We start from the raw sequence: 25,392 nt of genomic DNA, 5'->3' as shown, positions 1-25,392 counted from the left end.
AAAAAAGTAATCGTGATGAATCGTGCTATTAGAAAATTAATTGTGAGTAATCGCACAATTAACTGTGTTGTTAAACAATAATAGAATACCATTTATTTAAATATTTTTTGATGTTTTCTACATTTTCAAATATATTGATTTCAATTACAACACAGAATACAAAGTATACAGTGCTCACTTTATATTTATTTTTATTACAAATATTTGCACTGTAAAAAACAAAAGAAATAGTATTTTTTAATTCACCTAATACAAGTACTGTAGTGCAATTTCTTTACAATGAAAGTTGAACTTACAAATGTAGAATTATGTACAAAAAAATAATTGCATTCAAAAATAAAACAATGTAAAACTTTAGAGCCTACAAATCCACTCAGTCCTATTTCTTGTTCAGCCAGTCGCTCAGACAAACAAGTTTGTTTACATATGCAGGAGATAATGCTCCCCGCTTCTTGTTTACAACGTTACCTGAAAGTGAGAACAGGTGTTTGCATGGCATTGTTGTAGCTGGCATCGCAAGATATTTATGTGCCAGATGTGCTAAAGATTTATATGTCCCTCCATGCTTCAACCACCATTCCAGAGGACATGAGTCCATGCTGATGACGGATTCTGCTCAATAACGATCCAAAGCAGTGCAGACCAACGCATGTTCATTTCATCATCTGAGTCAGACTCCACCAGCAGAAGGTTGATTTTCTGTTGTTGGTGCTTCAGGTTCTGTAGTTTCTGCATCAGAGTGTTGCTCTTTTAAGACTTCTGAAAGTATGCTCCACACCTTGTCTCTCTCAGATTTTGGAAGGCACTTCAGATTCTTAAACATTGGGTTGAGTGCTGTAGCTATTTTTAGAAATCTGATATTGGAACCTTCTTTGTGTTTTGTCAAATCTGCAGTGAAAGTGTTCTTGAATCAAACAACATATGCTGGGACATCATCCTACACTACCATAACATAAAATATATGGCAGAATGCAGATAAAACCATGGAGCAGGAAACATACAATTCTCCTCCAAGGAGTTCAGTCAGAAATTTAATTAACATATTTTTTTTAAACAAGTATCATCAGCATGGAAGCATGTCTTCTGGAATAGTGGTCGAAGCATGAAGGGGCATATGAATATTTAGCATATCTGGCATGTAAATACCTTGCAATGCCGGCTCCAAAACTGCCATGCAAAGGCCTTTTTTCACTTGCAGGTGACACTGTAAATAATAAGTCGGGCAGCATTATCTCCTGTAAATGTAACCAAACTTCTTTGTCTTAGCGATTGGCTGAAAAAGAAGTAGGACTGAGTGGACTTGTTGGCTCTAAAGTTTTATACTGTTTTGTTATTGAGTGAAGTTATGTAACAAAAAAAAATTCTACATTTGTATGTTGCACTTTCACAATAAAGCGATTGCATTACAGTACTTGTATGAGGTGAACTGAAAAATACTATTATTATGTTTGTCATTTTTACAGTGCAAATATTTGTAATCAAAAGTAATATAAAGTGAGCACTGTACACTTTGTATTCTGTGTTGTAATTGAAATAAAAAAAATGAAAATGGAGAAAAACATCCAAAATATTTAATAAATTTCAATTGGTATTCTATTGTTTAACAGTGCGATTAAAACTGCGATTAATCGTGATTAATTTTTTTAATCACAATTAATGTTTTGAGTTAATCGCCTGAGTTAACTGTGATTAAATTGACAGCCCTAATAATTATATGGTAAAAATGAGAAAGTAAGCAATTTTTCAGTAATAGTGTGCTGTGATACTTTTATGTCTGATTTTGTAAGCAAGCAGTTTTTAAGTGAGGTGGTACTTGGGGGTATGCAAGACAAATCAGACTACAGAAAGGGGTACAGTAGTCCGGAAAGGTTGAAAGACACCGATCTAGGCTGCCCTAAAGTCAGTCCCACTGGTCACTGGAGTATTTCCCCTGCCTAAAAGGAACTTTGTGTGAAACAGAGCCACCGTAGTAACATGGCCAAGGCTCCCTTATGCCTGATTGATCCTTGCTTGCCATTTGGAACCATTGGCAGCTGGTAAGTACAAGAGTAGCTTTATACCGGGAACCAGACACCCCGCCCCCAGGACTGGGTGAGCACAGAGGTGTCTGAAGGCCTCCTTTGCACCCCACATTCCTTTCCTCAGCTGCACTGAGTGTTCCTCCTCCTCTTCAGTTAAACAGAGAGACCTCTTAAGAATAAAAACAGATTACCTTTGATTTTCCAAAGTGTTATTCCAAGTGTATTATGCCAATCAAGTTAGATGATAAATAACATGTACCTAAGCAGAGAATTTAAGTCACCAACTATCTGCACCACTCCATCTCAAAATCAAAACCGTATTTAGAAAGTTCTGATATTGATTTAATTTAACCAGAAAGGCATTTGTTAAAATAATTAGTCAATGCTGTGTTTCCTCTGCTAGTTACTTCAAGTTAATTTACTTCCTATTACTGGAAATAAAACTACTGATGATAACAGTGAACTTTCTTACAAACACAGCCAATTTACTGGAAAGAAAATGACGGTGGATGGTACAGAGGGATTTAGGCATATCATTTCCATTACTGTTATTGGGACTAAACCCCCACATGTAACATTGAATAATGATCCTGGAGATATATTTGTCTTTAGAAATCAGAAATCAAAATGTAATCCGTGTTTTTGACAGAGCAAATATTCTAGAAACTAAACATTTTACATGGTTTTATTGACCAAGAAACTTCACCCAACATGAGATATAATCTCATTAGCCCTGTCTGCAGGAGAAATTTGTACCATTATATCTTCTACTACTTCAGATGAACCACTGTAGTTTGTAAGAGAGTTGTGTGTCTAAACTAACCATATTGGCCTGTGTAAATCATGTTCACTGTGTCCACAAACAGCGCCACTTCCAACCACTGCAGTACCAATTCATTGTGGGTTCCTCTCCCACAGGACACTGAAAAAGGGTGTTGTGGGAATAGCAATCCATATGTGGAGATGTGATGTATCAAATTGTTTTTCTGCAAAGCACATTCCATTTCATTGTTCAAGAAACAGGTTGCTTTATGCACTGAACAATGTAATGGCTTGTCTACATGGAGAGTTATTCCAGAATAGCTATTCCTAATTAACTATTCCTGATTAACTTCATGTGTTGGTGCTCTTATTCTAGAATAATAGTGCCTTTGGCTAGGTCTACACTACCTGCCTGAATCGGCGGGTAGAAATCGACCTCTCGGGGATCGATTTATTGCGTCCCGTTGGGACGTGACAATCGATCCCCGAATCGACGCTCTTACTCCACCAGCGGAGGTGGGAGTAAGCGCCGTCGACGGGAAGCCGCAGAGGTCGATTTTGCCGCCGTCCCTACAGCGGGGTAAGTCGGCTGCGATACGTCGAATTCAGCTACGCTATTCGCGTAGCTGAATTTGTGTATCTTAAATCGACCCCCCCCCCGTAGTGAAGACCTGCCCTTATTCTCAATCCATTTTGTTCTGGAATAAGAGCGTCCACCTATGGAGTTAATCAAGAATAGTTACTCTGCTTTAAATTCACACCCTACCTTTTTCCAGATTAACTTTCATATGTAAATACATCCTTAATTTATAACACACTCTTTAGGTATTGAAACAAGAAAAGGTGTATGACTACAGACACTGACTACAGAAAACTTGTATGCGCAACATGACAAACTACATTAGCTCTAAACACTACAGGAGGCATTTTACACTGCAGAGAGTGGGAGTTGCAGGAGTGTTGTGGGATTGTGCTGGAAGGTCATACTGCAACAGTGAAGATAAAATGCCAGGGCTGTCAGTACATATTAGCATTGAAACAGTTCAGAGCAGAATACAGTGGTGGTAAGATTAGCTTTGAACAAATGCAATGGCAATCGTGCTGGCAATCCCGTCGCACAGTTCCAAGCACTCTTGTATGTTTGGACGAGAGATGTGTTGCAAGCAGGGAAGGTGCTGGCAGTGTTCATTCTCTAGCACAGACAAGGCTAGTGAAGTAAAACTGAACAAGTGTAATAAGTAAATAAAGACAAAAGGGCAACCAGTAAATAAAGACAGCAAAACTCGAGGGTCAGTATGAAAGGCATCTGTAAAATTTCTTCCCTGACTTTATAAAATTATACTTTTGTTTTAAAATAATTTTAAGCATATTAACCTTCTCCTGTTAATCTTTCACAAGATTACTATCTGCCCTAACTTATTTAGATAGTGGAGTCAGTTGAAAAGTACAATTCACAGCAGAAACTGCAGTGAAGGAGTCACTGCTTGTGAAATCATAGAGGAAATGGAAGAAACTCAGCATTATGATACATTAATGCAGTTTCCAGCCGAATGCCCAATATCTTCCAGTTGTCACCACTGTAAACAAGTTCAGATTTCCATTAGTAGGTGTTGCAAGTGTTATGTCTATATCAGTAGGCTGTGCTGGTCTAGGGCCATTTTCTGCAATATGGAGAGTTAATGCATTCAGTCTCTTCAAGCACAGAATACTTTTCTTTTGAACAGTGGGCCAGATTCAGCAGTGATGTAAAGAATGGCACCTCCCCACATTATTTTATAATCTCGTGTTAGTTGTGCTTTCTTTTATTCTCTCATGAGGAAGTAAATCACACTAGGTTCACACATCTGTTGAATGACAAATCAGTGCAAATTACACTACTTTACCACTTAAAGCCACTTACACCCCTTTCTGACCAGTTTATGAGAAAGTAAAATTTACACTAATATTTACATTACTGCTGAATTTGGCTCAGAGGCTTCCATGGTCTTATTGGTCTGTTCCCCTTTTCCAACCTTGCCCATCCTAGTCATTTTTCCTAGAAATTTCCCACCAATGCCACCACAGTAGTCGCAATGAGGGGGAATCCAGATAAACAGGGTACTGACATTTTAATCACTATGTCATCTAAGTTTTGCTCCAGTATGTTAGCTTTAGCAATCCTAGGCATAATCAGTTTGCTTACTTGCAACATCTGACCCTGCTCCAGGTTCACTGACTCCTAAACAAGCCACTACTTCTCCAGCTATAGTTGGTACAAGGAACTGTTGTTTCAGCTCATCAGAACCAAATCTGCAATGAAAGAATGGAAACACAGAAGGTTAAAGGCTTTTGAAGGGGAATTATGCATATAAAATCTAGTCTTTCTTGGTGAAATGCACTCCACCCACGTAACACTTAAATTATTTATCTCTATGTAGGTGGTGTGCACGGAGCAAAATCCACACTCCAAGCCCAAAGATGGGATAGAGATCCTCCAAACTCACATTCCAACCTCTGGCTGGAATAGCAGCCACAACTACTTTGCACCCACCTTATTGGGGGTGTCCAGATCTGTGTAAATGTGGATCCAATGGCCCCACCCCAGCCTTCTGTGGCAGTCTACATTGGGCTGGCATCAAGACCGTTTCCTATGGTTGCCAACCCTCCAGGATTGGCCGGGAGTCTCCCGGAATTAGCATTGATCTCCCGGTGTAACTACTGAAAGCAAGCTGAGAGGTTTTAATAGAATATTTTAAGAAAATGACATTATGTCATGTTGGGAAAAAAAAATCTCCCAGAATAGCTGCAGTCAGAATTGGCAACCCTACCATTTCCTCAGTGTGCCTTCCATACCACTCACACTGCAGACTCTTTTGCAAACCCTCTGAACAGGGCTTAAGTGGTGTGAAGGGTGTTGTGCTAGACCGCTGCATGGCAGGGGATTTTCACCTGCCATGAACATTAGTACTACAGGTGTTAGATAGGGTGCATCTTAAACTGTTTTTTAAATCATGCAGGGAAATCCATTATTTGCTTCTTCCCATCACAACTCCCACCAGCCTGCACCGATGCAGAGGTAAAAAAGGAAACAAGAAAAACCACCGACAGCATTTTTTTCTGTAAACTTAAAAAAATTATATTTAATGCTTGACTTCGGCTCTCTCCTGACAATCTACAGCATCTGTGAAACTGCAATTCAACAACTTTGCTATACTGTGACATTTAAGGGAAAAATGCTGCTATCTTGCAAGAAGGTAAACTGTGTTTTAAGGAAATGAGTTTTATGAAAAAGTGAACTTGTTTTCCAGCATGAAAGCATGGGCCAGGAGAAAAAAAAATCAGTTATTCAGGCAAAACTCCCACTGTGTTGGCTATGTAAAAAATATATGTTGTTCAAACAAGCCCACCTTAACAAGCTATAACTGATCTGTCCCCATTATTACTTACTGCTCTACCCATTTTTGTGTTATTTGCAAATTTTACCAGCAATGATAAATCATTCTTCTAAATCACTGAAAGAAGTTGAATATAATCAGGCCAAGAACAGATCCCTGCGAGACTCCACTAGAAACACCCTCACTGGATGATAATTCCCCATTTACAGTTGTTTTTTGTGATCTATCAGATACCATGTGTTTAATCCACTTAATATTGGCTACATGGATTTTGCACAGAGCTATTTTTTTCCATCAGAATGTCATGTGGGCTAAGTCAAATGCCTTATAAAAGCTACCTTTATCAACTAAACTTCTAATCTCATCAAAATATGATATCAAGTCTGTTTGACAAGAGCTATTTTCCATAAGACCATATTGATTGCCATTAATTATGCTAACATCTGTTAATTCTTTACTGATCATATCCTATATCGGCCTTTCCGTGATTTTGTCCAGAATCGATGTCAGGCTAACTGTCCTACTGCTACACAGGTCATCCAGTTTACCTTTTTAAATATTGGCACATTAACTTCAAGGCAGGTCTTCCAGTTTACACTAACTGAGGATCTGTCCTTCAGTCAGAGGAGCAGGATGGGTGGGAGAACCTTTTAGTCTGATCTGAGTACTAGCTGCCTCTTTCACTATGCTGGTGCATATGGGACCTACATTTCATTAACCCAATTCCTGCTGATATCAAATCATGTCAGCAGCCCCAATTATAGGAACACCAAGAAACAGACATAAGAACATAAGAACGTCCATACTGGGTCAGACCAAAGGTCCATCCAGCCCAGTATCCTGTCTACTGACAGTGGCCAATGCCAGGTGCCCCAGAGGGAGTGAACCTAACAGGTAATGATCAAGTGATCTCTCTTCTGCCATCCATCTCCACCCTCTGACAAACAGAGGCTAGGGACACCATTACTTATCCCTCCTGGCTAATAGCCATTAGTGGACTTAACCTCCATGAATTTATCTAGTTCTCTTTTAAACCCTGTTATAGTCCTAGCCTTCATAAACTCCTCAGGGAAGGAGTTCCACAGATTGACTGTGCACTGTGTGAAGAAGAACTTCCTTTTATTTGTTTTAAACCTGCTGCTATTAATTTCATTTGGTGGCCCCTAGTACTTATATTATGGGAACAAGTAAATAACTTTTCCTTCTTCGCTTTCTCCACACCACTCATGATTTTATATACCTCTATCATATCCCCCTTTAGTCTCCTCTTTTCCAAACTGAAAAGTCCAAGCCTCTTTAATCTCTCCTCATATGGGACCCATTCCAAACCCCTAATCATTTTAGTTGCCCTTTTCTGAACTTTTTCTAATGCCAGTATATCTTTTTTGAAATGAGGAGACCACATCTGTACGCAGTATTCAAGATGTGGGCGTACCATCGATTTATATAATGGCAATAAGATGTTCTCCGTCTTATTCTCTATCCCTTTTTTTAAATGATTCCCAACATCCTGTTTGCTTTTTTGACTGCCACTACACACTGCGTGGACGTCTTCAGAGAACTATCCACGATGACTCCAAGATCTCTTTCCTGATTAGTTGTAGCTAAATTAGCCCCCATCATATTGTATGTATAGTTGGGGTTATTTTTTCCAATGTGCATTACTTTACATTTATCCACATTAAATTTCATTTGCCATTTTGTTGCCCAATCACTTAGTTTTTGTGAGATCTTTTTGAAGTTCTTCACAGTCTGCTTTGGTCTTAACTATCTTGAGCAGTTTAGTATCATCTGCAAACTTTGCCACCTCACTGTTTACCCCTTTCTCCAGATCATTTATGAATAAGTTGAATAGGATTTGTCCTAGGACTGACCCTTGGGGAACACCACTAGTTACCCCTCTCCATTCTGAAAATTTACCATTTATTCCTACCCTTTGTTCTCTGTCTTTTAACCAGTTCTCAATCCATGAAAGGATCTTCCCTCTTATCCCATGACAACTTAATTTACGTAAGAGCCTTTTGTGAGGGACCTTGTCAAAGGCTTTCTGGAAATCTAAGTACACTATGTCCACTGGATCCCCCTTGTCCACATGTTTGTTGACCCCTTCAAAGAACTCTAATAGATTAGTAAGACATGATTTCCCTTTACAGAAACCATGTTGACTTTTGCCCAACAAGTTATGTTCTTCTATGTGTCTGACAATTTTATTCTTTACGATTGTTTCGACTAATTTGCCTGGTACTGCTGTTAGACTTACCGGTCTGTAATTGCCGGGATCACCTCTAGAGCCCTCTTTAAATATTGGCGTTACATGAGCTATCTTCCAGTCACTGGGTACAGAAGCCGATTTAAAGGACAGGTTACAAACCATAGTTAATAGTTCCGCAATTTCACATTTGAGTTCTTTCAGAACTCTTGGGTGAATGCCATCTGGTCCCGGTGACTTGTTACTATTAAGTTTATGAATTAATTCCAAAACCTCCTCTAGTGACACTTCAATCTGTGACAATTCCTCAGATTTGTCACCTACAAAAGATGGCTCAGGTTTGGGAATCTCCCTAACATCCTCAGCCATGAAGACTGAAGCAAAGAATTCATTTAGTTTCTCCGCTATGACTTTATCGTCTTTAAGTGCTCCTTTTGTATCTCCATCATCCAGGGGCCCCACTGGTTGTTTAGCAGGCTTCCTGCTTCTGATGTACTTAAAAAACATTTTGTTATTACCTTTTGAGTTTTTGGCTAGCTGTTCTTCAAACTCCTTTTTGGCTTTTCTTATTACATTTTTACACTTAATTTGGCAGTGTTTATGCTCCTTTCTATTTACCTCACTAGGATTTGACTTTTTAAAAGATACCTTTTTATCTCTCACTGCTTCTTCTACATGGTTGTTAAGCCACTGTGGCTCTTTTTTAGTTCTTCTACTGTGTTTTTAAATTTGGGGTATACATTTAAGTTGGGCCTCTATTATGTTGTCTTTGAAAAGTGTCCATGCAGCTTGCAGGGATTTCACTCTTGTCACTGTACCTTTTGATTTCTGTTTAACTAACCTCCTCATTTTTGCATAGTTCCCCTTTCTGAAATTAAATGCCACAGTTTTGGGCTGTGGAGTCTTTGCTCTTTCTCCTCATACATTGGGCCAAGTTCTGTAAGTTTTATTCATGCTGAACACCTCAGTATACCCATCTTGACAGGGATGATCAACTGCGGCTGATCGTTCATTCACCGAACAAAACACAAAAGTGAATATATGTTATAGCGTGTCTGGTATCATTGCTGTTATTAAAAGTTGTCCAACGCTTCCTATTATAAAACCTGGCTTTCAGTTGCTTATAACTTTACCAAACTTTAATTGTTTGGGGCTGATAGTTTCCATAATGAGTGTCTGCCTTATAGACTAGATTTTTTTGAAAGTTTCAGCCAAAACAGTTCAGCTGTTTCTGGGATCAAGATTAGGGAAAATACAGTGTTTTGCCATTTAAAATAATCCTGACAACCTTCTCTTTGAGAAACTCTCATGCACCCATGTTTTGGAAAAAAGAGTTGAAATTTGGCAGGGATGTGACTTGTGCTGTTCCTGAGGGATTGGCAAAGTTATAAGCCTTTATAAAATCTAGGTTCACACACTTTCAGCAGAGACTTAGAATTTAGCAGCTAAAATCTCCAAAGATTCCATCCTCACTGAGCATGCTCTAGCCCCTCACAACTCCTAGCGCTGACCGGACTGTGCAGGCACCATTTCCACAGAGCAACTGAGCATGTTCCGTGCCACCTTGATTTTAGCATTGCCTAACATTTGAGTGCTTGACTTTGCAACCTTAATGTTCTTTTAACACATTTTTATGGGTAATATATATTAAAATAAAGCTCCTTGTAGACGGCTGGAAATTCCCCCCTCCCCTCCCCCCGGTCCATTGTATAAGATAATAGGTCCCAATTGTGGCACATTAATCATTAATGTTAAAATAGTTACACAGAAACTATCCATTCTTTTTTGCCCCATACTTAGTATTCATGACAGTCCACCAACATTACTGTTAATACTGAAGAAATGATTAAATATTATACTGTAGATGATGCTAAATGGGGTGAAATAAAAAAAGTCACAGCAGGATCCAAATCCCATTACATTTCCTTGATCCACTTCTTAGTTCTATTTATGTGCACTCATTTAAAAGCTGAAAGCCCCCTTAATTCATCTTAAATAGCAATGAATTTGCTTTCTGACAGATGTGATTCTTGCTGCATTGAATGAAAATATGTCAACTGTGCATCACTATTCTGGTTTAATAGAGTTGATGATCATCCTCTTAAAGTGGGGGAGAAAAGCTGACAGTTTTCATTCTTGTTTCTTCTACTCCAAGGGAAAAAAAACTGTGCTGGAGTGAATTGATTAATTAGTAAGGAAGGAACATTTCTAATTAGGACTGACACTTTCTGACATACTGTTAGCTGCAAATTGTAGTTTTGAGTATGAACAGCTGCACTCGGTTCTTTACACTACACTCGGTATTTGATTAAACCACATCAAGCTTTCTTGTTTTTGAGCTCACACTTTCGAATGGATGATCATCTAACCCACTTCAAACTAGATATGAAGTCTTCTGGGATAAGGTACCACTCCTTACACAGGTGGTACAGCAATTCTTGTGAGATTAAATGTAACAGCTGATCATGCATGAACATCAGTAAATTCAAAAGGACCAAATCTTGACACGAACGACACAGCTACTTTTAGTTACTCATTATCTAAGGGGGAAAAAGCAGAAAAATAGAGTTTGATGAGAAAATCTTAAAACACATCTGCATTATTCCACAACATGTAACAATGAAAATGATTTAAATGATTTTGCTCATTCACTGTCAAGTAGTATATATATCAATTCCAAATAATCTCCTACTAGTCAATATCAGAAAGGCAAAGGTATGGCCATTTGTAACTGGTACAGCACACCTAATACAATGAGCCTTAATCCTGCATGGGGCCCCTATGTACTAATATAATAAACATAAATAATATCATTACATTTTAACTACTTCTCAGCCAGGTCAGTTCAGACTGGAATTAATTTGTTTATTGTAAGTTAATAGAGAACATTTTCTCGGACAAAGCCTGTTCATCCAGAGGATCAAAGGTTGGATGATTTCCACTCGGGCTCCGTTAGACTGAAATTCTCAGAGTAAAACACAATTTAATGTGACTTTAGTATGGGCATGTCTACATATGAAATTTATTTTGGATTAACTTGATTTTTTGGGGGATAAATTGCCTTGTGTCCACTCAAAGTTTTTTTCTCAATCACCTGGTGTCTCAATACTCATTAAAAAATCCACTTTGGAAGTGAATTTCCATAATACGGTTAGCATGAACATATCCCCAGTTTGAATTAACAATTCCTCCTCTGTCAGTCCTCCCACTGCTTTCCCACACTGCTTTGCTGCACACCTAGGTCAACCTGTTTGTTTACTGTGTGCCCCCTCTACCACCCTAGGGTCATCTTGACCAGATATCACCTTCCTGTTTAAATGCTGGTGCTCAGCAAGGCAACCCCACTGCATTTCAGCTCCCAGACTCCAATACTGATTATATAGACATTCACCTGCATGGTCCTATGCAGAGGTCCTAGACTTCCTTGCCATCTCAGGAGAGGAGTAGATCCAATCTCACCTGAACAGCAGTCACCAGAACACCAAGATAAATGAGAGGATATAAGACCAAATGAAGGAGAGGGATCAGTCCTGTGGCCCAGGCCAGTGCTCCAACAAAGAGAAGTCGCCCCAGCTGGGTTATATAAATGTCAAGGAGAATAAGAGGATCCATGGAAGAGCTCGCAAGACCTGTGTCTACTATGAAGAGACTGACTGGACTTTTGCACGGGGGGTCACCACTGAACTCCAGAATATTGTGGACACTGGACACCCCCATGGATGCTGACCAGGACTCTGAGAAGGAAGAAATTGCCCCAGACAGCCAGGATCACTGTGACAGGGTGCAGTCCTGGGAGCTGTGGGAACCACTCTAACCACTCAGTTAGGTTGGTCCTGCTCACACTGCTTGGGGACACAGCCAGCCTAACCCTACCCCTGTTATCACCCAACACGACAGCAGGTGGCGCCACACATACAAACTGAGCTACCTGAGAAAGCAGCTTCTCCCAAGCCACTCAGATACATGCAGCAGACAGCAGCCAATTTCCCAGCTTTCCAGACTCACACTCCACACTGGAGTATAAACCTAAAATTATACCGGGAACTGTACAGCACAAGCTCATAAAATTCGCTGGTTTAGATAAAGCAAAAACAAGTTTATTAACTATAAAGGATATATTTTAAGTGATTATAAGGGATAGAAAACAGATCAAAGCAGATTAATTAGCAAATAAACAAAAGACACAAACTAAGCTTAATATACTAAATAGATTGGACATCAGTAGCAGATTCTCACCCTAAGAGATGATACAAGCAGGCTGCAGATTCTTAAGGAGTAAGCTGCACTTGCCTTGACAGCTTGGAATCCCCAGGTGTTTCATTCACAGGCTAGAAATCCCATTAGCCTGGGTCCAGCACTCCCCCCAGGTCAGTCTTTGTTCCTCAAGTGTTTCCAGGAGTCTTCTTGCGTGGGGAGTGAAGAACACCAGATGATGTCACTCCCTGCCTTATACAGCTTTTGCATATGGCGGGAATCCTTTGTTTCAAAGCTTGGTTCCCAGACCAGTCTGTGGAAAAATCCCAAGATGGAGTCCAGCATCATGTGATCTGATCACATGTCCTTGTAGAGTCATAGGAGCCATTACTTGGAGGCTGTCTGTAGTGTTCTCAGGAAGGCTCCCCAGATAGGAGGTAAGCTTCTCCTAAGGCCTATTGCTTTTTCCTAATGGCCTAATGCCCTGAATAAGCCCTTCCCAACCAGCTATCTAAATTGAAAGCGTCTTGTCTAGTTGGCGTTACCCAGGTGTAACTAGATTTGAAATACAGATACATAGTCAATATTCATAACTTCAGATACAAAAATGAAGATGCATACAAATAGGATAATCATATTCAGCAAATCATAACTTTTCCAATGACACCTCACAGGACTAATCTTGCATAAAATGCATCATAATTATGCTATAATAATATCATAACAATATCACTGCAAAGAATATGGGGTGCAGTGTCGTACTCTTCACCTTGCAAACCTCCAAGGCAGGGTCCAGAGCAGAAACAGTTTGGGACACCCAGGAGACTCTGAATCTCATCCTGACAGTGCTGGGAGGAGACCTCTTCCAGTAAGTATTAGGTGCTGTATATTACAATGCACAAGGGGATTTCAACAACTTTATTTCAGGTATGGTCAAAGTGCTGCCATGCTGGGCAGATGTGAGTTAGGAGTCTCTCTCTGCCTCCTTGGCTTCTATTTCCCTCTCCTCCCCTAGTATGCTCACAATGTTGGGCTCACCAGGGAATTTCAGCTCCAAAACATTTATTTCTCTTGAAATATCAAAGCCCACAACTGTCTGCAAAATGTGCCAGGACCCCCATTTCCCATGCTGTTTAAAACTCCCTCCCCTTCCCGATCGACTGCTCCTCCCCGTCTCCCTGCTCAAGATGGGTTCAAAATGCATTATATGGCAGGCAAATTTATTGTAGCGGCAGATACAGAAAGAAAAAAACAAGAGGAAAAGTACTTTGGATCACACTTTCATTCATGACCTCAGTCTTTAGCTACACTGAGATTTGATTGCACAAAGCAGGCTACAGAAATATTTTAAAATGCACAATAAGGTGTCATGGCTATCTGCCAAATTCCACTTAGGGTAAGATCCTGGCTCAGCCTACACACTGGCATAGGGCAACACAGCAGCATAAAGCGCAACTTACCCCTTGTATACAAGTCACAGCACAGCGGGTGGACAAAGGCAGGGAGAAACAGCCTCTGTGGGATTGCTACTCTCTCTTTTGTGCCTTTCCCCTTCTCCCATACACACTAGCCAACACAACTGAGCTGGCATCAACAGAAAAGTGATCTGTGATTGGAAAAGGGTTGGTGCAAATTACTTCCCCTCTGGAGCAAGCAGGGAATCAGGGACCAAATTGTCACGGAGTCACAATTTGATCCCTGGCACACTCCTGGGGCAGCATAACTATAGGCTGCCTTTTATGCAGAGTCAGTGAGCTAGCCTTTAATTAGCATGTTCCTGTTTCCATCGTGGCATGTGCCAATTAAGAGGGCAATACTATATTTTAAAACTGCTCAGCTCTTTATACACTTGGAAACAACTCTGCTCCATTACAACTAGCTTTACTTCACATCTTAAAATAAGTACATACAAAAATAAATCCGTGTTAAAAAGTTGTAACTTGAAGAATGCATTGATTTCCTCAAATCACCACTATTCTGTATATGGAGGGAGAGAAAGAATTGGCAATACAAGTTAAACTAAACAGGTTAAACTGAAATGTATTCCCTTCTCTCCAAATAATCACCACTCATCTTAATATCCAGTTAGAAACAATAAAAAGGGATGAAGTAGTAGTCCAATGCCAAGACTGAAAGATATCTACATTCAACGATAGCACTAAGGATGAGTCACAATGTAATGTTTGTTTTCCAGCCCAAGGGCAATATATTTCATTCAGTATTTCACCTGGAAGCTGGCTTCTAAATACAACATGTTAAGCGTGAAGGCAAGTAAAGTGCTATAACTAGAATGTCTTTGAAAGATCTGACATACAGTGAGCCATGAGCAGGGCCAGACACATGAAAGGTCAGATCTTTGACAGATCCTTTTGCATTCAGTTTCCAAGCACAGCCGTAGCATTGTTAAACTTAAGATGCCTAAAAAGACTGTTCTGTTTTTAGGCTTCTTCAAGTGAAGCAGGTGTGTTTCCCCCTGCAGCCTTTTACACAAAAAGAACTGAGTGCAAATCGAAATTAGTAGTATTGCTCCTGGTTAAAGATCACCCAAGAGGATGTTTTAAGGATTGTCAGAAATGTTCATTTTGGAAGGAAGAAACTGGGCTAGAGTAGGACTAGAGATCATGCAAAAAAGATGTTAGGTAAAATTTTCAAAAGCACTTAAGTGTGGTCACTTTTCAAATAACTTTTGAAAACGGAACTTAAGTGGTTTTGAAATGTTACTCATAAGTTTGAATTCCCAGTTGTCTCTGGGTATGGTACTAAATACTGCCACCACTTTGCACTTCTATGGCACCTTCCTCTTAAGATCTCCAAGAGTTTTTACAAACATGAACAAATTAAGCCAAGATTACACAGATGACTGAAATGAGAAATTGAGACCAAGGGTGAAATCCTGGTATCGATGGGAATTTTGTCTTTAACTGCAATGCAGCCAGGATTTCACCCTAAGTTGTCAGTAATTAGAAGCCTAAGTCTGGATGTAATAAATAACATGTATTTTCAAGCCTTCATTTGTGTATGCAGTTACCCATCCAAAGTAGTTCAGTGTCTATTTCAATGCCCATCTATGCATGAATTTGAGGGAACCATATGTCCAATTATACATAGGTAGTGCACTCACCTGGCATATCAAAATGTCTGATTCAATTTCCCAGGGGAGTTTTGTAAATATGATGAAAGCAGAACTGGACCCAAAGTTAGAGAAGGCTTAAGTCAACAAGGTGCTTATCCTTTCAGTTTGTTCCAGACTTCCTTTTAGATTTTTTGGGGGGAGTTTTGAATAGTTGATAACTTTAGTAGGCTATTTGCTATGCTCAAAGTCCCTAGAATATATATTGAAATGAATTTTAAATGCAGTAATTAATTATGTCAAGTCTAGTTGATTTTTTTAAAATGACCGTAGTTTAGGAGCAATGTAGTATGGCTGCATCCAGCAGGAACCACTGAGGTTGGGACTAAGATGGAGTGGTGTATGAACATACTATTCAGGATGACCTATATCTCTCCAGGTTAAAGGCATCCGAAGAAGTGGGTATTCACCCACGAAAGCTCATGCTCCTATATGTCTGTTAGTCTATAAGGTGCCACAGGACTCTTTGCTGCTTCTCCAGATTAAAGTGCATCACAGCAGAGCTTGCTATGACATTGAGTTTTCTCTTCTGTATTATGTGTTACGTTTACATTTTGCAGTAACACAGTATTCTGAATACATACTTAGCAGAGTTGAGTCAAAAAAACAAAAATGTGTTCACCAATATTCATACGAATTCGACAATGAATTTTGATTTCCCCACATTCATGTTTCCATATTCAGTTTTTGCAAACATTCAGCTTTACTAGCACAAATGTATGTGAAAAGCAAATTTTAAGCTCACTAAACCGAACCACCAATATTAGACCAAAGTCTTACAGCCCACAGGAGATTAAACTATTATTTGCCACAGGCAGAGACTAGGAGAGACTGAGATGCACCAATGCCAGAGGCCCCCGCAATGGCAGGGAATTGATTAAGTGAGATTGTGATGGGATCCCGGGGGGGCAGCCTGGGATTGGGGACCGCTGTGCACCCTTCACTCTCTCCAGCCTGGGTTGTCTCTCACAATGCTTTCCTAGTGACAAGCAGCAAACCCCTCCAGGTGTTGTGATGATCACTCAGCACAACCGCATGTGCAGCCCCACACCCAGCTAGATTGCATGAATGCTCACAGAGCCACTCAAGAATCACAAAGAGAAAGGCACCAGAGCCAAATCCCCCCATCTCCCAGCACTGTACCTCAGGAATATACCGTCTTGCACTGCTCAAGACAAGCAGTGCAAATTTAATTGGTTCACCACTTCATCAATGGAAAGTGGACATACACCAGCCTTTGCAAAACCTGGGCAGATTTACCACACACTTCAGGCAAACTCACTGGTAAAGATAAACAATTAAAGAAGTTTACTGACTATAAAAGATAGTTTTTAAGTGATAGGCAAAAAGTCCGAGTTAGTTACCAAAAGAAATAAAATATAAGCATGCAGTCTAAACTCTCAACCCTATTAGACTGGTGAACATCTAGACTAAGCAGTTTTTCTCACCCCACTGGATATTGCAGTCCTTAATATACAGATTTGTCCCTTCAATCTGGGCCAGTCTCCTCTGTTGGAGTCTTCAGTCTTCTTCCCAGTGTCGTCGTTGCTTGCAGCATAGGTGGTGGCAGGAGAAAAGGCCCAGCATGTGGCCACTGTGTTTGTTTTATAACCTCAGTCCCATGTGTTTGGGGAGCACAAATCCAGGCATGTCTGGGGCCCTGCTGAGTCTCCAGGCAAGGTTGAGCAATTCCCCTGGTGTGGCCTCAGGCAGGTGAGTCAATTGTAGCTCCCTTGCTGGACAATGGTTGTTGATGGGTTGTTTGAAACGTTCCCAAGTGTTTGGTTACTTTCCTTGCTGTTGCCTCTGAGGAGCTAGTATCAGGCTGATTCCCCAACTCACAGCATGTTTTAGTGACCACCATACAATACAATTCTCATAATTTCATATGCATTAATGATATACATATATGGATAGAGAAATGACTTTCAGCAGATCATAACCTTTCCCCTGATACCTTACATGGCATGCTTTATATGTAAGATCACGATTATATAAAAATGAGGAATATGGGGGTTCCCCCAAGGTATAGAATGTCACAGAGATATACCCATATAATCTCAGCAAATGACCTGTACTCCATACTGCAAAGGCAACAATTGCAAAGGTCACTGTCAAATAGGTCTGAGGGCAAATACCTTCCCCTCCCCACATATGGCTAACACAAGATGACTAACATCTATTACATGATTGTTCTTTCATCCTCTCCCCAGCGAGAGATATGCATGCAATGGAGTGTCACATATTGGTAGGATTTTTGTTTTGTTTTAATAAATACACATATTGTTACATGTTTATATTAGACAAGGCAAGATCAGAGAAATGCAAGTTCACTTGGAGCAGAAGTTGGTGAGATTTGTGATGGTCCTTAATTCCTGGGGGAGTTCATTCTAGTTTTGGGCTGACCCCCCAAAAAGTTCTGTCTCCTGCACAGCTGAGAGTTCCAATGTGTCAGAAGAGCTAAGATGTTGACCACGGTTTTCTTCCCGAGCATTATGCAATCTTTTAGATATCCTGGGCCCAGACAATGGAGCATTGTGATGGGGTGTTCACCCCACACTGGAGAAGAATGGTTTAATAGAGGCCTCATGGGCCTGCCACACCCTATCCCAGAAAGAAGTCATGGAAATGAGTCCTTCAAGCAGCCTAGAGAGGCTGCACAGGAAGCAGCCAATTAGAGGGAGGCTGCAAGGAACAGCCAATCAGGGCCCAGTAGGCTCACATAAAAGGACCTGCAGGCAGGGCCGGCTCCAGGCACCAGCTTGCCAAGCAGGTGGTTGGGGTGGCCACTCTGGAGAGGGGCGGCACGTCCAGCTATTCGGTGGCAATTCGGCGGACGGTCCCTCACTCCTACTTGGAGCGAAGGACCATTGCCGCCGCAGATCGCGATCGCGGCTTTTATTTTTATTTTTTGCCGCTTGGGGCGGCAAAAATCCTGGAGCCGGCCCTGCCTGCAGGGCCAGAGACAGTGGCTGTGGTGAGCTCAAGGAGTCAGGACTGTGTTCTTAGTGGGCTGCAGGAAGGGTAGTACCTTGAACAGACCAGTTGCTGGCAGGGACCAGGGAGCAAGAGGGAGTGCTTGGCTGGATGCTGGGACTTGCTGCCTGAAAATCCTAAGAAGAGGGCGAAGGAGGTGCTGGGACCGTGGGGAAGCGGACCAGGGAACAGAAGCAGCATTGAGTGAAGTTAAAGGAACACAGCATGAGGTTGCTATCTACAGGGTCCCTGGGTCAGGATCCAGAGCAGTGGGCGGGTCTGGGTTCCCTCCCTCCCCCATTCACCACTGGGGAAGTGGCTGGACTATTGATCTGAGATACTTCACCCTCGGAACGGGGAAAACAGGGATGATGACATGGCCAGAGGGCCGAGTCATGAAGAGGATGCTGTGGTACTTGAACTGAAGTGGTTCTGCAGGCAGAGACAATGATGGGAAAGGCGCTACCTGAAGAGGGCACACTAGCTGGCAGAGCTAATCCCTGTGATGGCCAGCCAGAGCTGCTGCTGTGGTGAGCAGACTCTGTCACAAGCACCTTGAAGTTGAGGACCATAGATTTAAAATTTATGGGAAGCCAGCGTATACAGCAGAGAACAGGTGTGATATGCTCACAATAGTCTGTGTTGCTGAGGAGACGAGTTGCAGCGTTCTATACTGAAGGCTTCATGCCCTGGTATACTGCAACTTCATCTATTCTAAGTCTTCTGCAGCACCTCTCCCCAGCATCAAAGCAATGAATGTAGTGTGCTCTCCCACTGGAATGAGATGTTTCTGTGTGTGGTCAGTTGTCTTGATTACCTTCCTAGGTGCTGTTATTGCTGTGTTGGAAAAACATGATAAAATACAAACCAAAACACTACAGTGGAACAAAATTCTGCCCTCAGCTAGCTATTGATTTCTTTTAAAGCACAGGGAAGAATTTAAAATAACAAAAGCTTCTTAAGGTATGGGCTATCGTCTACTGTCTTATAAAATACTAGTTTTATCCTTTACAGTATAATAAATGAACTACAGCTGTTCTAGGAGTGATCAAATGATAAACTATAGCTACTATCAGTTGTCTTCAGGTTTCTGGTGTATTTGTGTAAGGCAAAGGAAATTCCCTTTGGAAAGACTTCCCATGAGAAAGACCTCCAAGTTTTTAAGTACAGAAGGAGGGTCAGTATAAATCATGGAAGTATATCCACATTTTCAGACTATGGGGCTGCAGGAAATCAAAGATGTTGTTATTCGAAAGGGAAAGGAGAAGATAGAATGTCCTTCTCTGCAAAACTACATAGGCATCAGTTGACTGTGCAATTAAGTCTCTTATCAACAATTGTTTAAATGACCTATTATAAAGAATAATAATTTTTATTATCTTTACCTATGTTTTACTTTATTATCAGCTCTCAACTTTATTATTAATTATGCTATTAATAGTTCATCATTCCAGAATGGCTGCCATTATCTAACCCTTCAGTTTTCAGAGTTGTTTGTTGCAGATACTTTGCCTTATTATGGCCCCAATCCAGCAAAGCACTTCTGCACATGGATAACTTTAAGCATGTGAGCAGTCCCAATGCTGAAGTGTTTTGCTGGCTTGTAACCTAAATCTGGTTAGATGGGCTGCTATTAAGGGACAGGACTGCTATGAAACTACAGTATGAGCAGGGGCTCTTAAAGACAGGCGAGAACTTTGGGAAGATGACACGTTACAACAGCTGTCATGTTGGCAGGGCTGGATTATGACATTCTGAGACCCTAAGCTATGTCAAGTGTAAGAGGCCCCCTACCATAAAAAAAAGTATTTGATTATTTTCACAGAAAGGACATTGAATATATAAACATGAAAGCTCTTTATTTGCATATATCCAAAGGCAAAGTTGTAAAAATAGAATAATAATCTAACTAAAACACATCTTGCAATATGCCTGTCTGAATTATAAAATAGTTTCAAATTAACATATTTTTGTCTATGATTTCTTAGTTAGTAGCTACGAAAACTTTATAGCAACAACAAAGCAGTTACTTACACAGACCAGCTTACTTAATAGAAGCAGTACTACCTGCAATATGTCTGTTTGCAAATCATATTAAATTTAAAACTGAATTTTAAAACATTTTCTTTTGTGATTTTTGGAGAGCAAAATCATTGATGATGTCCTCAAATGATAAGCTATGGAGTTTATCACTTTCGATGCACAGAATGCTTAGGGCAAATAGCTTTTCTAGCAGCATTTTCTAGGCAGACATCTCTCTTTGTGTTCGCTTCTCTATCCTCTGTCTCCCCCAGAACCACTAATTAGTCTCGAGTAAACACCTCAGACATGCAGAGTGACAACAAGCGCTATGCACGAAAGAGAAAGAAAGAATTTACCAGAAAAAAGACTGGTAATCTCTAGACTGGCATTGAGAAAGTGAGATAAACTAGTCTATAGTCAAGCAAATATAATAAATATTATAGGCTTTAATAGCCTATAAATCATATATGCACATAGTTTGAAATAACTTGCTCACCAAGTACTCAGAATATTTTGATATATAGGTATATTTTCCTTCACTTCTCAAAACCCTCTATTTATCCTTTCATCAGCACTCTCTGATATTTATTAAGGTTTCCGAAACTGACAGAGGGAAGCCAACACAAATTTATCCTCCTCAAGATCCACTTGACCCAAGTCTATAAGACAATCACCTGCAAACACAATCATGTGACGCATGGATAGCGCATGAAGCAGAAAGCAGCGTGCACACTAAAATACACTATTGTACGTGTGTACAGATCAAAAGAAGAAAGAACACACTAACACTTAAGAAAAGAAAGAAAAACATGAGCGAAGGCACTATGACTAAACGTGCTGGACTGTAAACAAAAGATGGCAGCCTTCCGGCTATTACCAGCCAAGGGGACGCTATACATGATGTCACTCCTAAGACGAGTCCCATACGAGTATGAGCTTGGCAGGATTGCTTCACGACACTGCCGTTTCAGACCTCACATTTTTCACAATTTTATCAGCAGTGAGATTATTTATTTATTTAAATAAGTTATGAGGTATGGTCAGAATTTTACCAGTAGCAACTGGCCAACAAAACACTGCCTTAGGAGACAGATAGCAGACTTACTCGTAGAAATACTAATTTTACAAATGCAATTATCATTTTTTTCTCAGTCCTGGCCTTCCGCCTGTCTATAATGAACAATTAGTGAAGAGTAATGGTAGGATAAGGGTATTTGTATAATCAGATGTGAATATGTTTGTCATATTTGAACGAAAATGTCTATATTTAGAGAGAACCTTCTTTTTCCCATATCTCCTTTATTTATCAACCGATTTTGATAAAATTGGAAATGGAGTCAGTTTTTTTCTTTTTTAGAGGCCCCTCATACTGTGAGGTCCTAAGCTGTAGCTTAGTTAGTTTATGCTTTAATCTGGTGCTGCATGTAGAAATCCAATAAACTGGATTCAGATGGAATGATGTAGTTGAATATAAAGAAAGAGAAACCAGTTGAATATAAAGAAAGAGGAACAATTCCAAAGCAAGGAAGGCCCTGTAAAAATAAGTATTAATAAGCAGCGGGTAAGCAAATGCCTGGTAACTGATGAACATACATAGATCAGTCAGTCAATGTGATACATATGCTAGGACATTAAAGGAATTAGTAAAACTTATTGTACACCTGATAATTATTTCAGAAAAATATGGAGGAAGTACTGGAAGGACTGAAAAAAGCACACAGTGCTGATTTGCAAAAATGAAAGAGGACTGGTCCTAGTAATTACTATCAAATTCATCCTTGGTGTCACTGTGTTGGGATGAATTTGGTTCAGAGAGGACTGGAGAACTATGGGCAGTTCACAGCCTGGATTTATTAAGGGGAGGTCGTGTATGTGGTGAGGGGACTCTGAAGTTTATACCCACCTTCCTCTGAGTTGTTTTTTTCTGCCACCCACACACATCCCTCTCCTTCCATCATTCATGTGCAAATTATACTTGTTTTGCCCTGCTAACATAAGAACATAAGAACGGCCGTACTGGGTCAGACCAAAGGTCCATCTAGCCCAGTATCCTGTCTACTGACAGTGACTAATGCCAGGTGCCCCAGAGGGAGTGAACCTAATAGGTAATGATCAAGTGATCTCTCTCCTACCATCCATCTCCATCCTCTGACAAACAGAGGCTAGGGACACCATTCCTTATCCATCCTGGCTAATAGCCATTAATGGACTTAACCTCTATGAATTTATCCAGTTCTCTTTTTAAATGAATGCCAAAATTGGAGCAAGTTACATCTGTTTTCTGAACCAGTCATACTCAATGTGTAAGGTCACTGTAGTGAGTCGGTGTGGCTCCCCTCCTGCCCAGAAGAGGGAGCCCATGTGCAGGCACCAGAGTGGATGGAGCCACCGCCGCCTGTCCCCGCCCCCCGGAAGTCAAGGGGCGGGACAGGAAGTATAAAGGCCGGCCGCCAGAGCTCAGTTGGGGGCCAGCCACCACAGGGAGCAGACGTGCGGCCGGGAGCTCCCGACCAGGAGACCTCCGAGGCCCGAGGCCTGGGTCCTAACTGGCCCGAGCTACCCCGGGCACGCTACGAGGAGGAGCCGCCGGAGCCCGTCCGCTCCCGTCGCTGGGAGGATCCCTGGGAGCCCCCCCACTAGCACCGAGGGCGAGACTGCGCCAGAACCCCTCCGCCCCTGCTGCTACCCGGAGGAGCCGCCCGAGTGCCGTTGGCCTGACTTCCCGGCAGAGCTACCGGACCTGCCACCAAGCCCTGGCCGAGAGGAGCCCATGCAGATGGACTGGCCCGAGCCCGGTGCGACGAACGAGGTAGGTTCTGAGGGGGATCATGGAAGTAGCCCGGGGGTAGCCGACCCCGGTCCGGCTGCAAACGAGTGTGATCCAATGTCAGTGTGTTGCGGTCTGGATACCCCACTGACCAGCAGCGGCAGTAACCGCTGCTAGGGCCCCGGGCTGGAACGCAGTGGAGTGGGTGGGCCTGCGCTCCCCCCTGCCACCCCCGCTCACGGGTGGCAGGCGTCCCCCTCACCCAACGCTCGGCTACAGAAGCCTAGGCGTACCCTACCTAGTTGCTTGCTCGCTCAGCCCCTGCAAACAAGGGCCTGAGCTTTAACTGTGTTTGCCCCGCCCTGATCCAAGGCCTGGGCTCCTGAACTGTTTATCCGCTCAGCCCCTGCAAATAAGGGCCTGAGCCTTAACTGTGTTTGCCCCGCCCTGATCCAGGGCCTGGGTGCTTTAACTGTTTGCCCGCCCAGCCCCCGCACCTACGGGCCTGGGCTAGAACTGTATGGGCCCCGCCCTGATCCAGGGTCTGGACTCCCTAGCTAGCTGTCGGCTTTGCTCCGTCCCTGCACCGGAGGGCCGGAGCTGCTGAAATAACTGACTATTTACCCCAACAGCAGTGAGTCGGTGTGGCTCCCCTCCCGCCGGAAGGGTTGAGCCCCGGCAAGGACCTATTACAGTCACCATTAACATCACTCCTAAATTTGGTTCAATGTGTTTTTATTATTATTTATTTTTAAACTCTTCCAACCTCCCCTGTCTTTTCACCCCCAACTTTTCCTTTTTCAACAGTGTCATTTGAGGATATTAAGTGGGTTTCCACTTCTAAGACCATGATATTCGAATTTGCTTTAAGACAAATGCTAAAAACCTGTTGAGATTTATTTTCATAGACTGTGTGACATTAGTCTCTGACAGTCAAATAATTGATTCTCATTTGTTGTTGCTAAGACTGCATTACTACCATTCATCTTCTTGCACCAGCTATTGAATCCTTCTACTGGTGTATATTGATTTGGCTGGCAACATCAACATGTTGAGGTTCTGTGTTTAACTTATGTCTAGTCTTGCTTTCAGGAACCAATATACTGCAGTAAAAGGTGGCATATTTATTTTTGTCTGAGAAACATACCTAAATTAGCTAATTTCTATTTGAATAATGCCAGCCCCATGAGAAACAAATCTGTGTCTGCTTGAATCAATTATTTAATTCTTGGCTTATTAGTCTTCCAGACCAGCTTGTTTGAATGCTTCAGAGGAGTCAAAGCTCTGTGTTTAGTGTTCTAGATCAAGTAGAACACATCTCTTGGTTTTAAAACTTATCTTCCAATGTAAAATCATATTCTCCTGCTATCCTAAATTATTTAAAGGTGAGGGTAAAGAGGAGCTTCCCTTGGTTTTTGGGAAAAATTCAAAATGGTAAATTTGGTCAACAATGTTTTTCTTGATGCTAAATACATTATATTATTTCCTAACAAATTTGATGTTGAAGAGAAGAGTGGGAATTGAGGATTTCTTTTGAAAGTTACCTTGTTAGAGCTGGTGTAGCCATGTCAGTTTGCACTCCAATAGCCATAGGAACCCCTCCACAGCGGATATTTCCCAGTTCCTCTGCCACTGCAATGCTATAGGAGAAGTCCAAGCCCATGCCGCCATATTCTGACAAGGAGAAAACAGCAATCATATTAACATTCTTTGTTAAGAGAAAAGAAAACCTATTTAATTACAATCGTCTACAAGCTGGGGCTATTATACAGTTTCCAAATATTTAACAATGATCTTTTATTCCAGCATAGTGCTGCTACAGCTATTTAAAAATTAGTTTAAAATTACAATTCCCATATCATTCCATACATATTCCATATTCAGGACATAGTAAGATCTCAAAAACTACGCAGAATCAGGCCATGACAATAGCTGGA

The 25,392-nt window shown here is 41.3% G+C and overlaps 1 protein-coding gene across 3 annotated transcripts in view; it reads right to left on the bottom strand.

Moving 5' to 3' along the window:
- LOC101941250 (probable acyl-CoA dehydrogenase 6) overlaps window positions 1-25,392 on the bottom strand; it is a 159,208-nt gene that overhangs the window by 22,451 nt on the left and 111,365 nt on the right. For all 3 annotated transcript variants that reach the window (XM_005308553.4, XM_065583110.1, XM_065583111.1), the window contains exons 3-4: window positions 25,000-25,129; window positions 4,966-5,072 (exon numbers count right to left, since the gene is read on the bottom strand). In XM_005308553.4, coding sequence (XP_005308610.1) covers window positions 4,966-5,072; window positions 25,000-25,129 — 237 coding nt within the window. The remainder of the gene's footprint in view (window positions 1-4,965; window positions 5,073-24,999; window positions 25,130-25,392) is intronic.

This window comes from Chrysemys picta, chromosome 2 (genome assembly GCF_011386835.1).
Source record: "Chrysemys picta bellii isolate R12L10 chromosome 2, ASM1138683v2, whole genome shotgun sequence".
Taxonomy (NCBI): Eukaryota; Metazoa; Chordata; order Testudines; family Emydidae; genus Chrysemys; species Chrysemys picta.
This window is presented reverse-complemented; position numbering and strand designations above follow the sequence as displayed.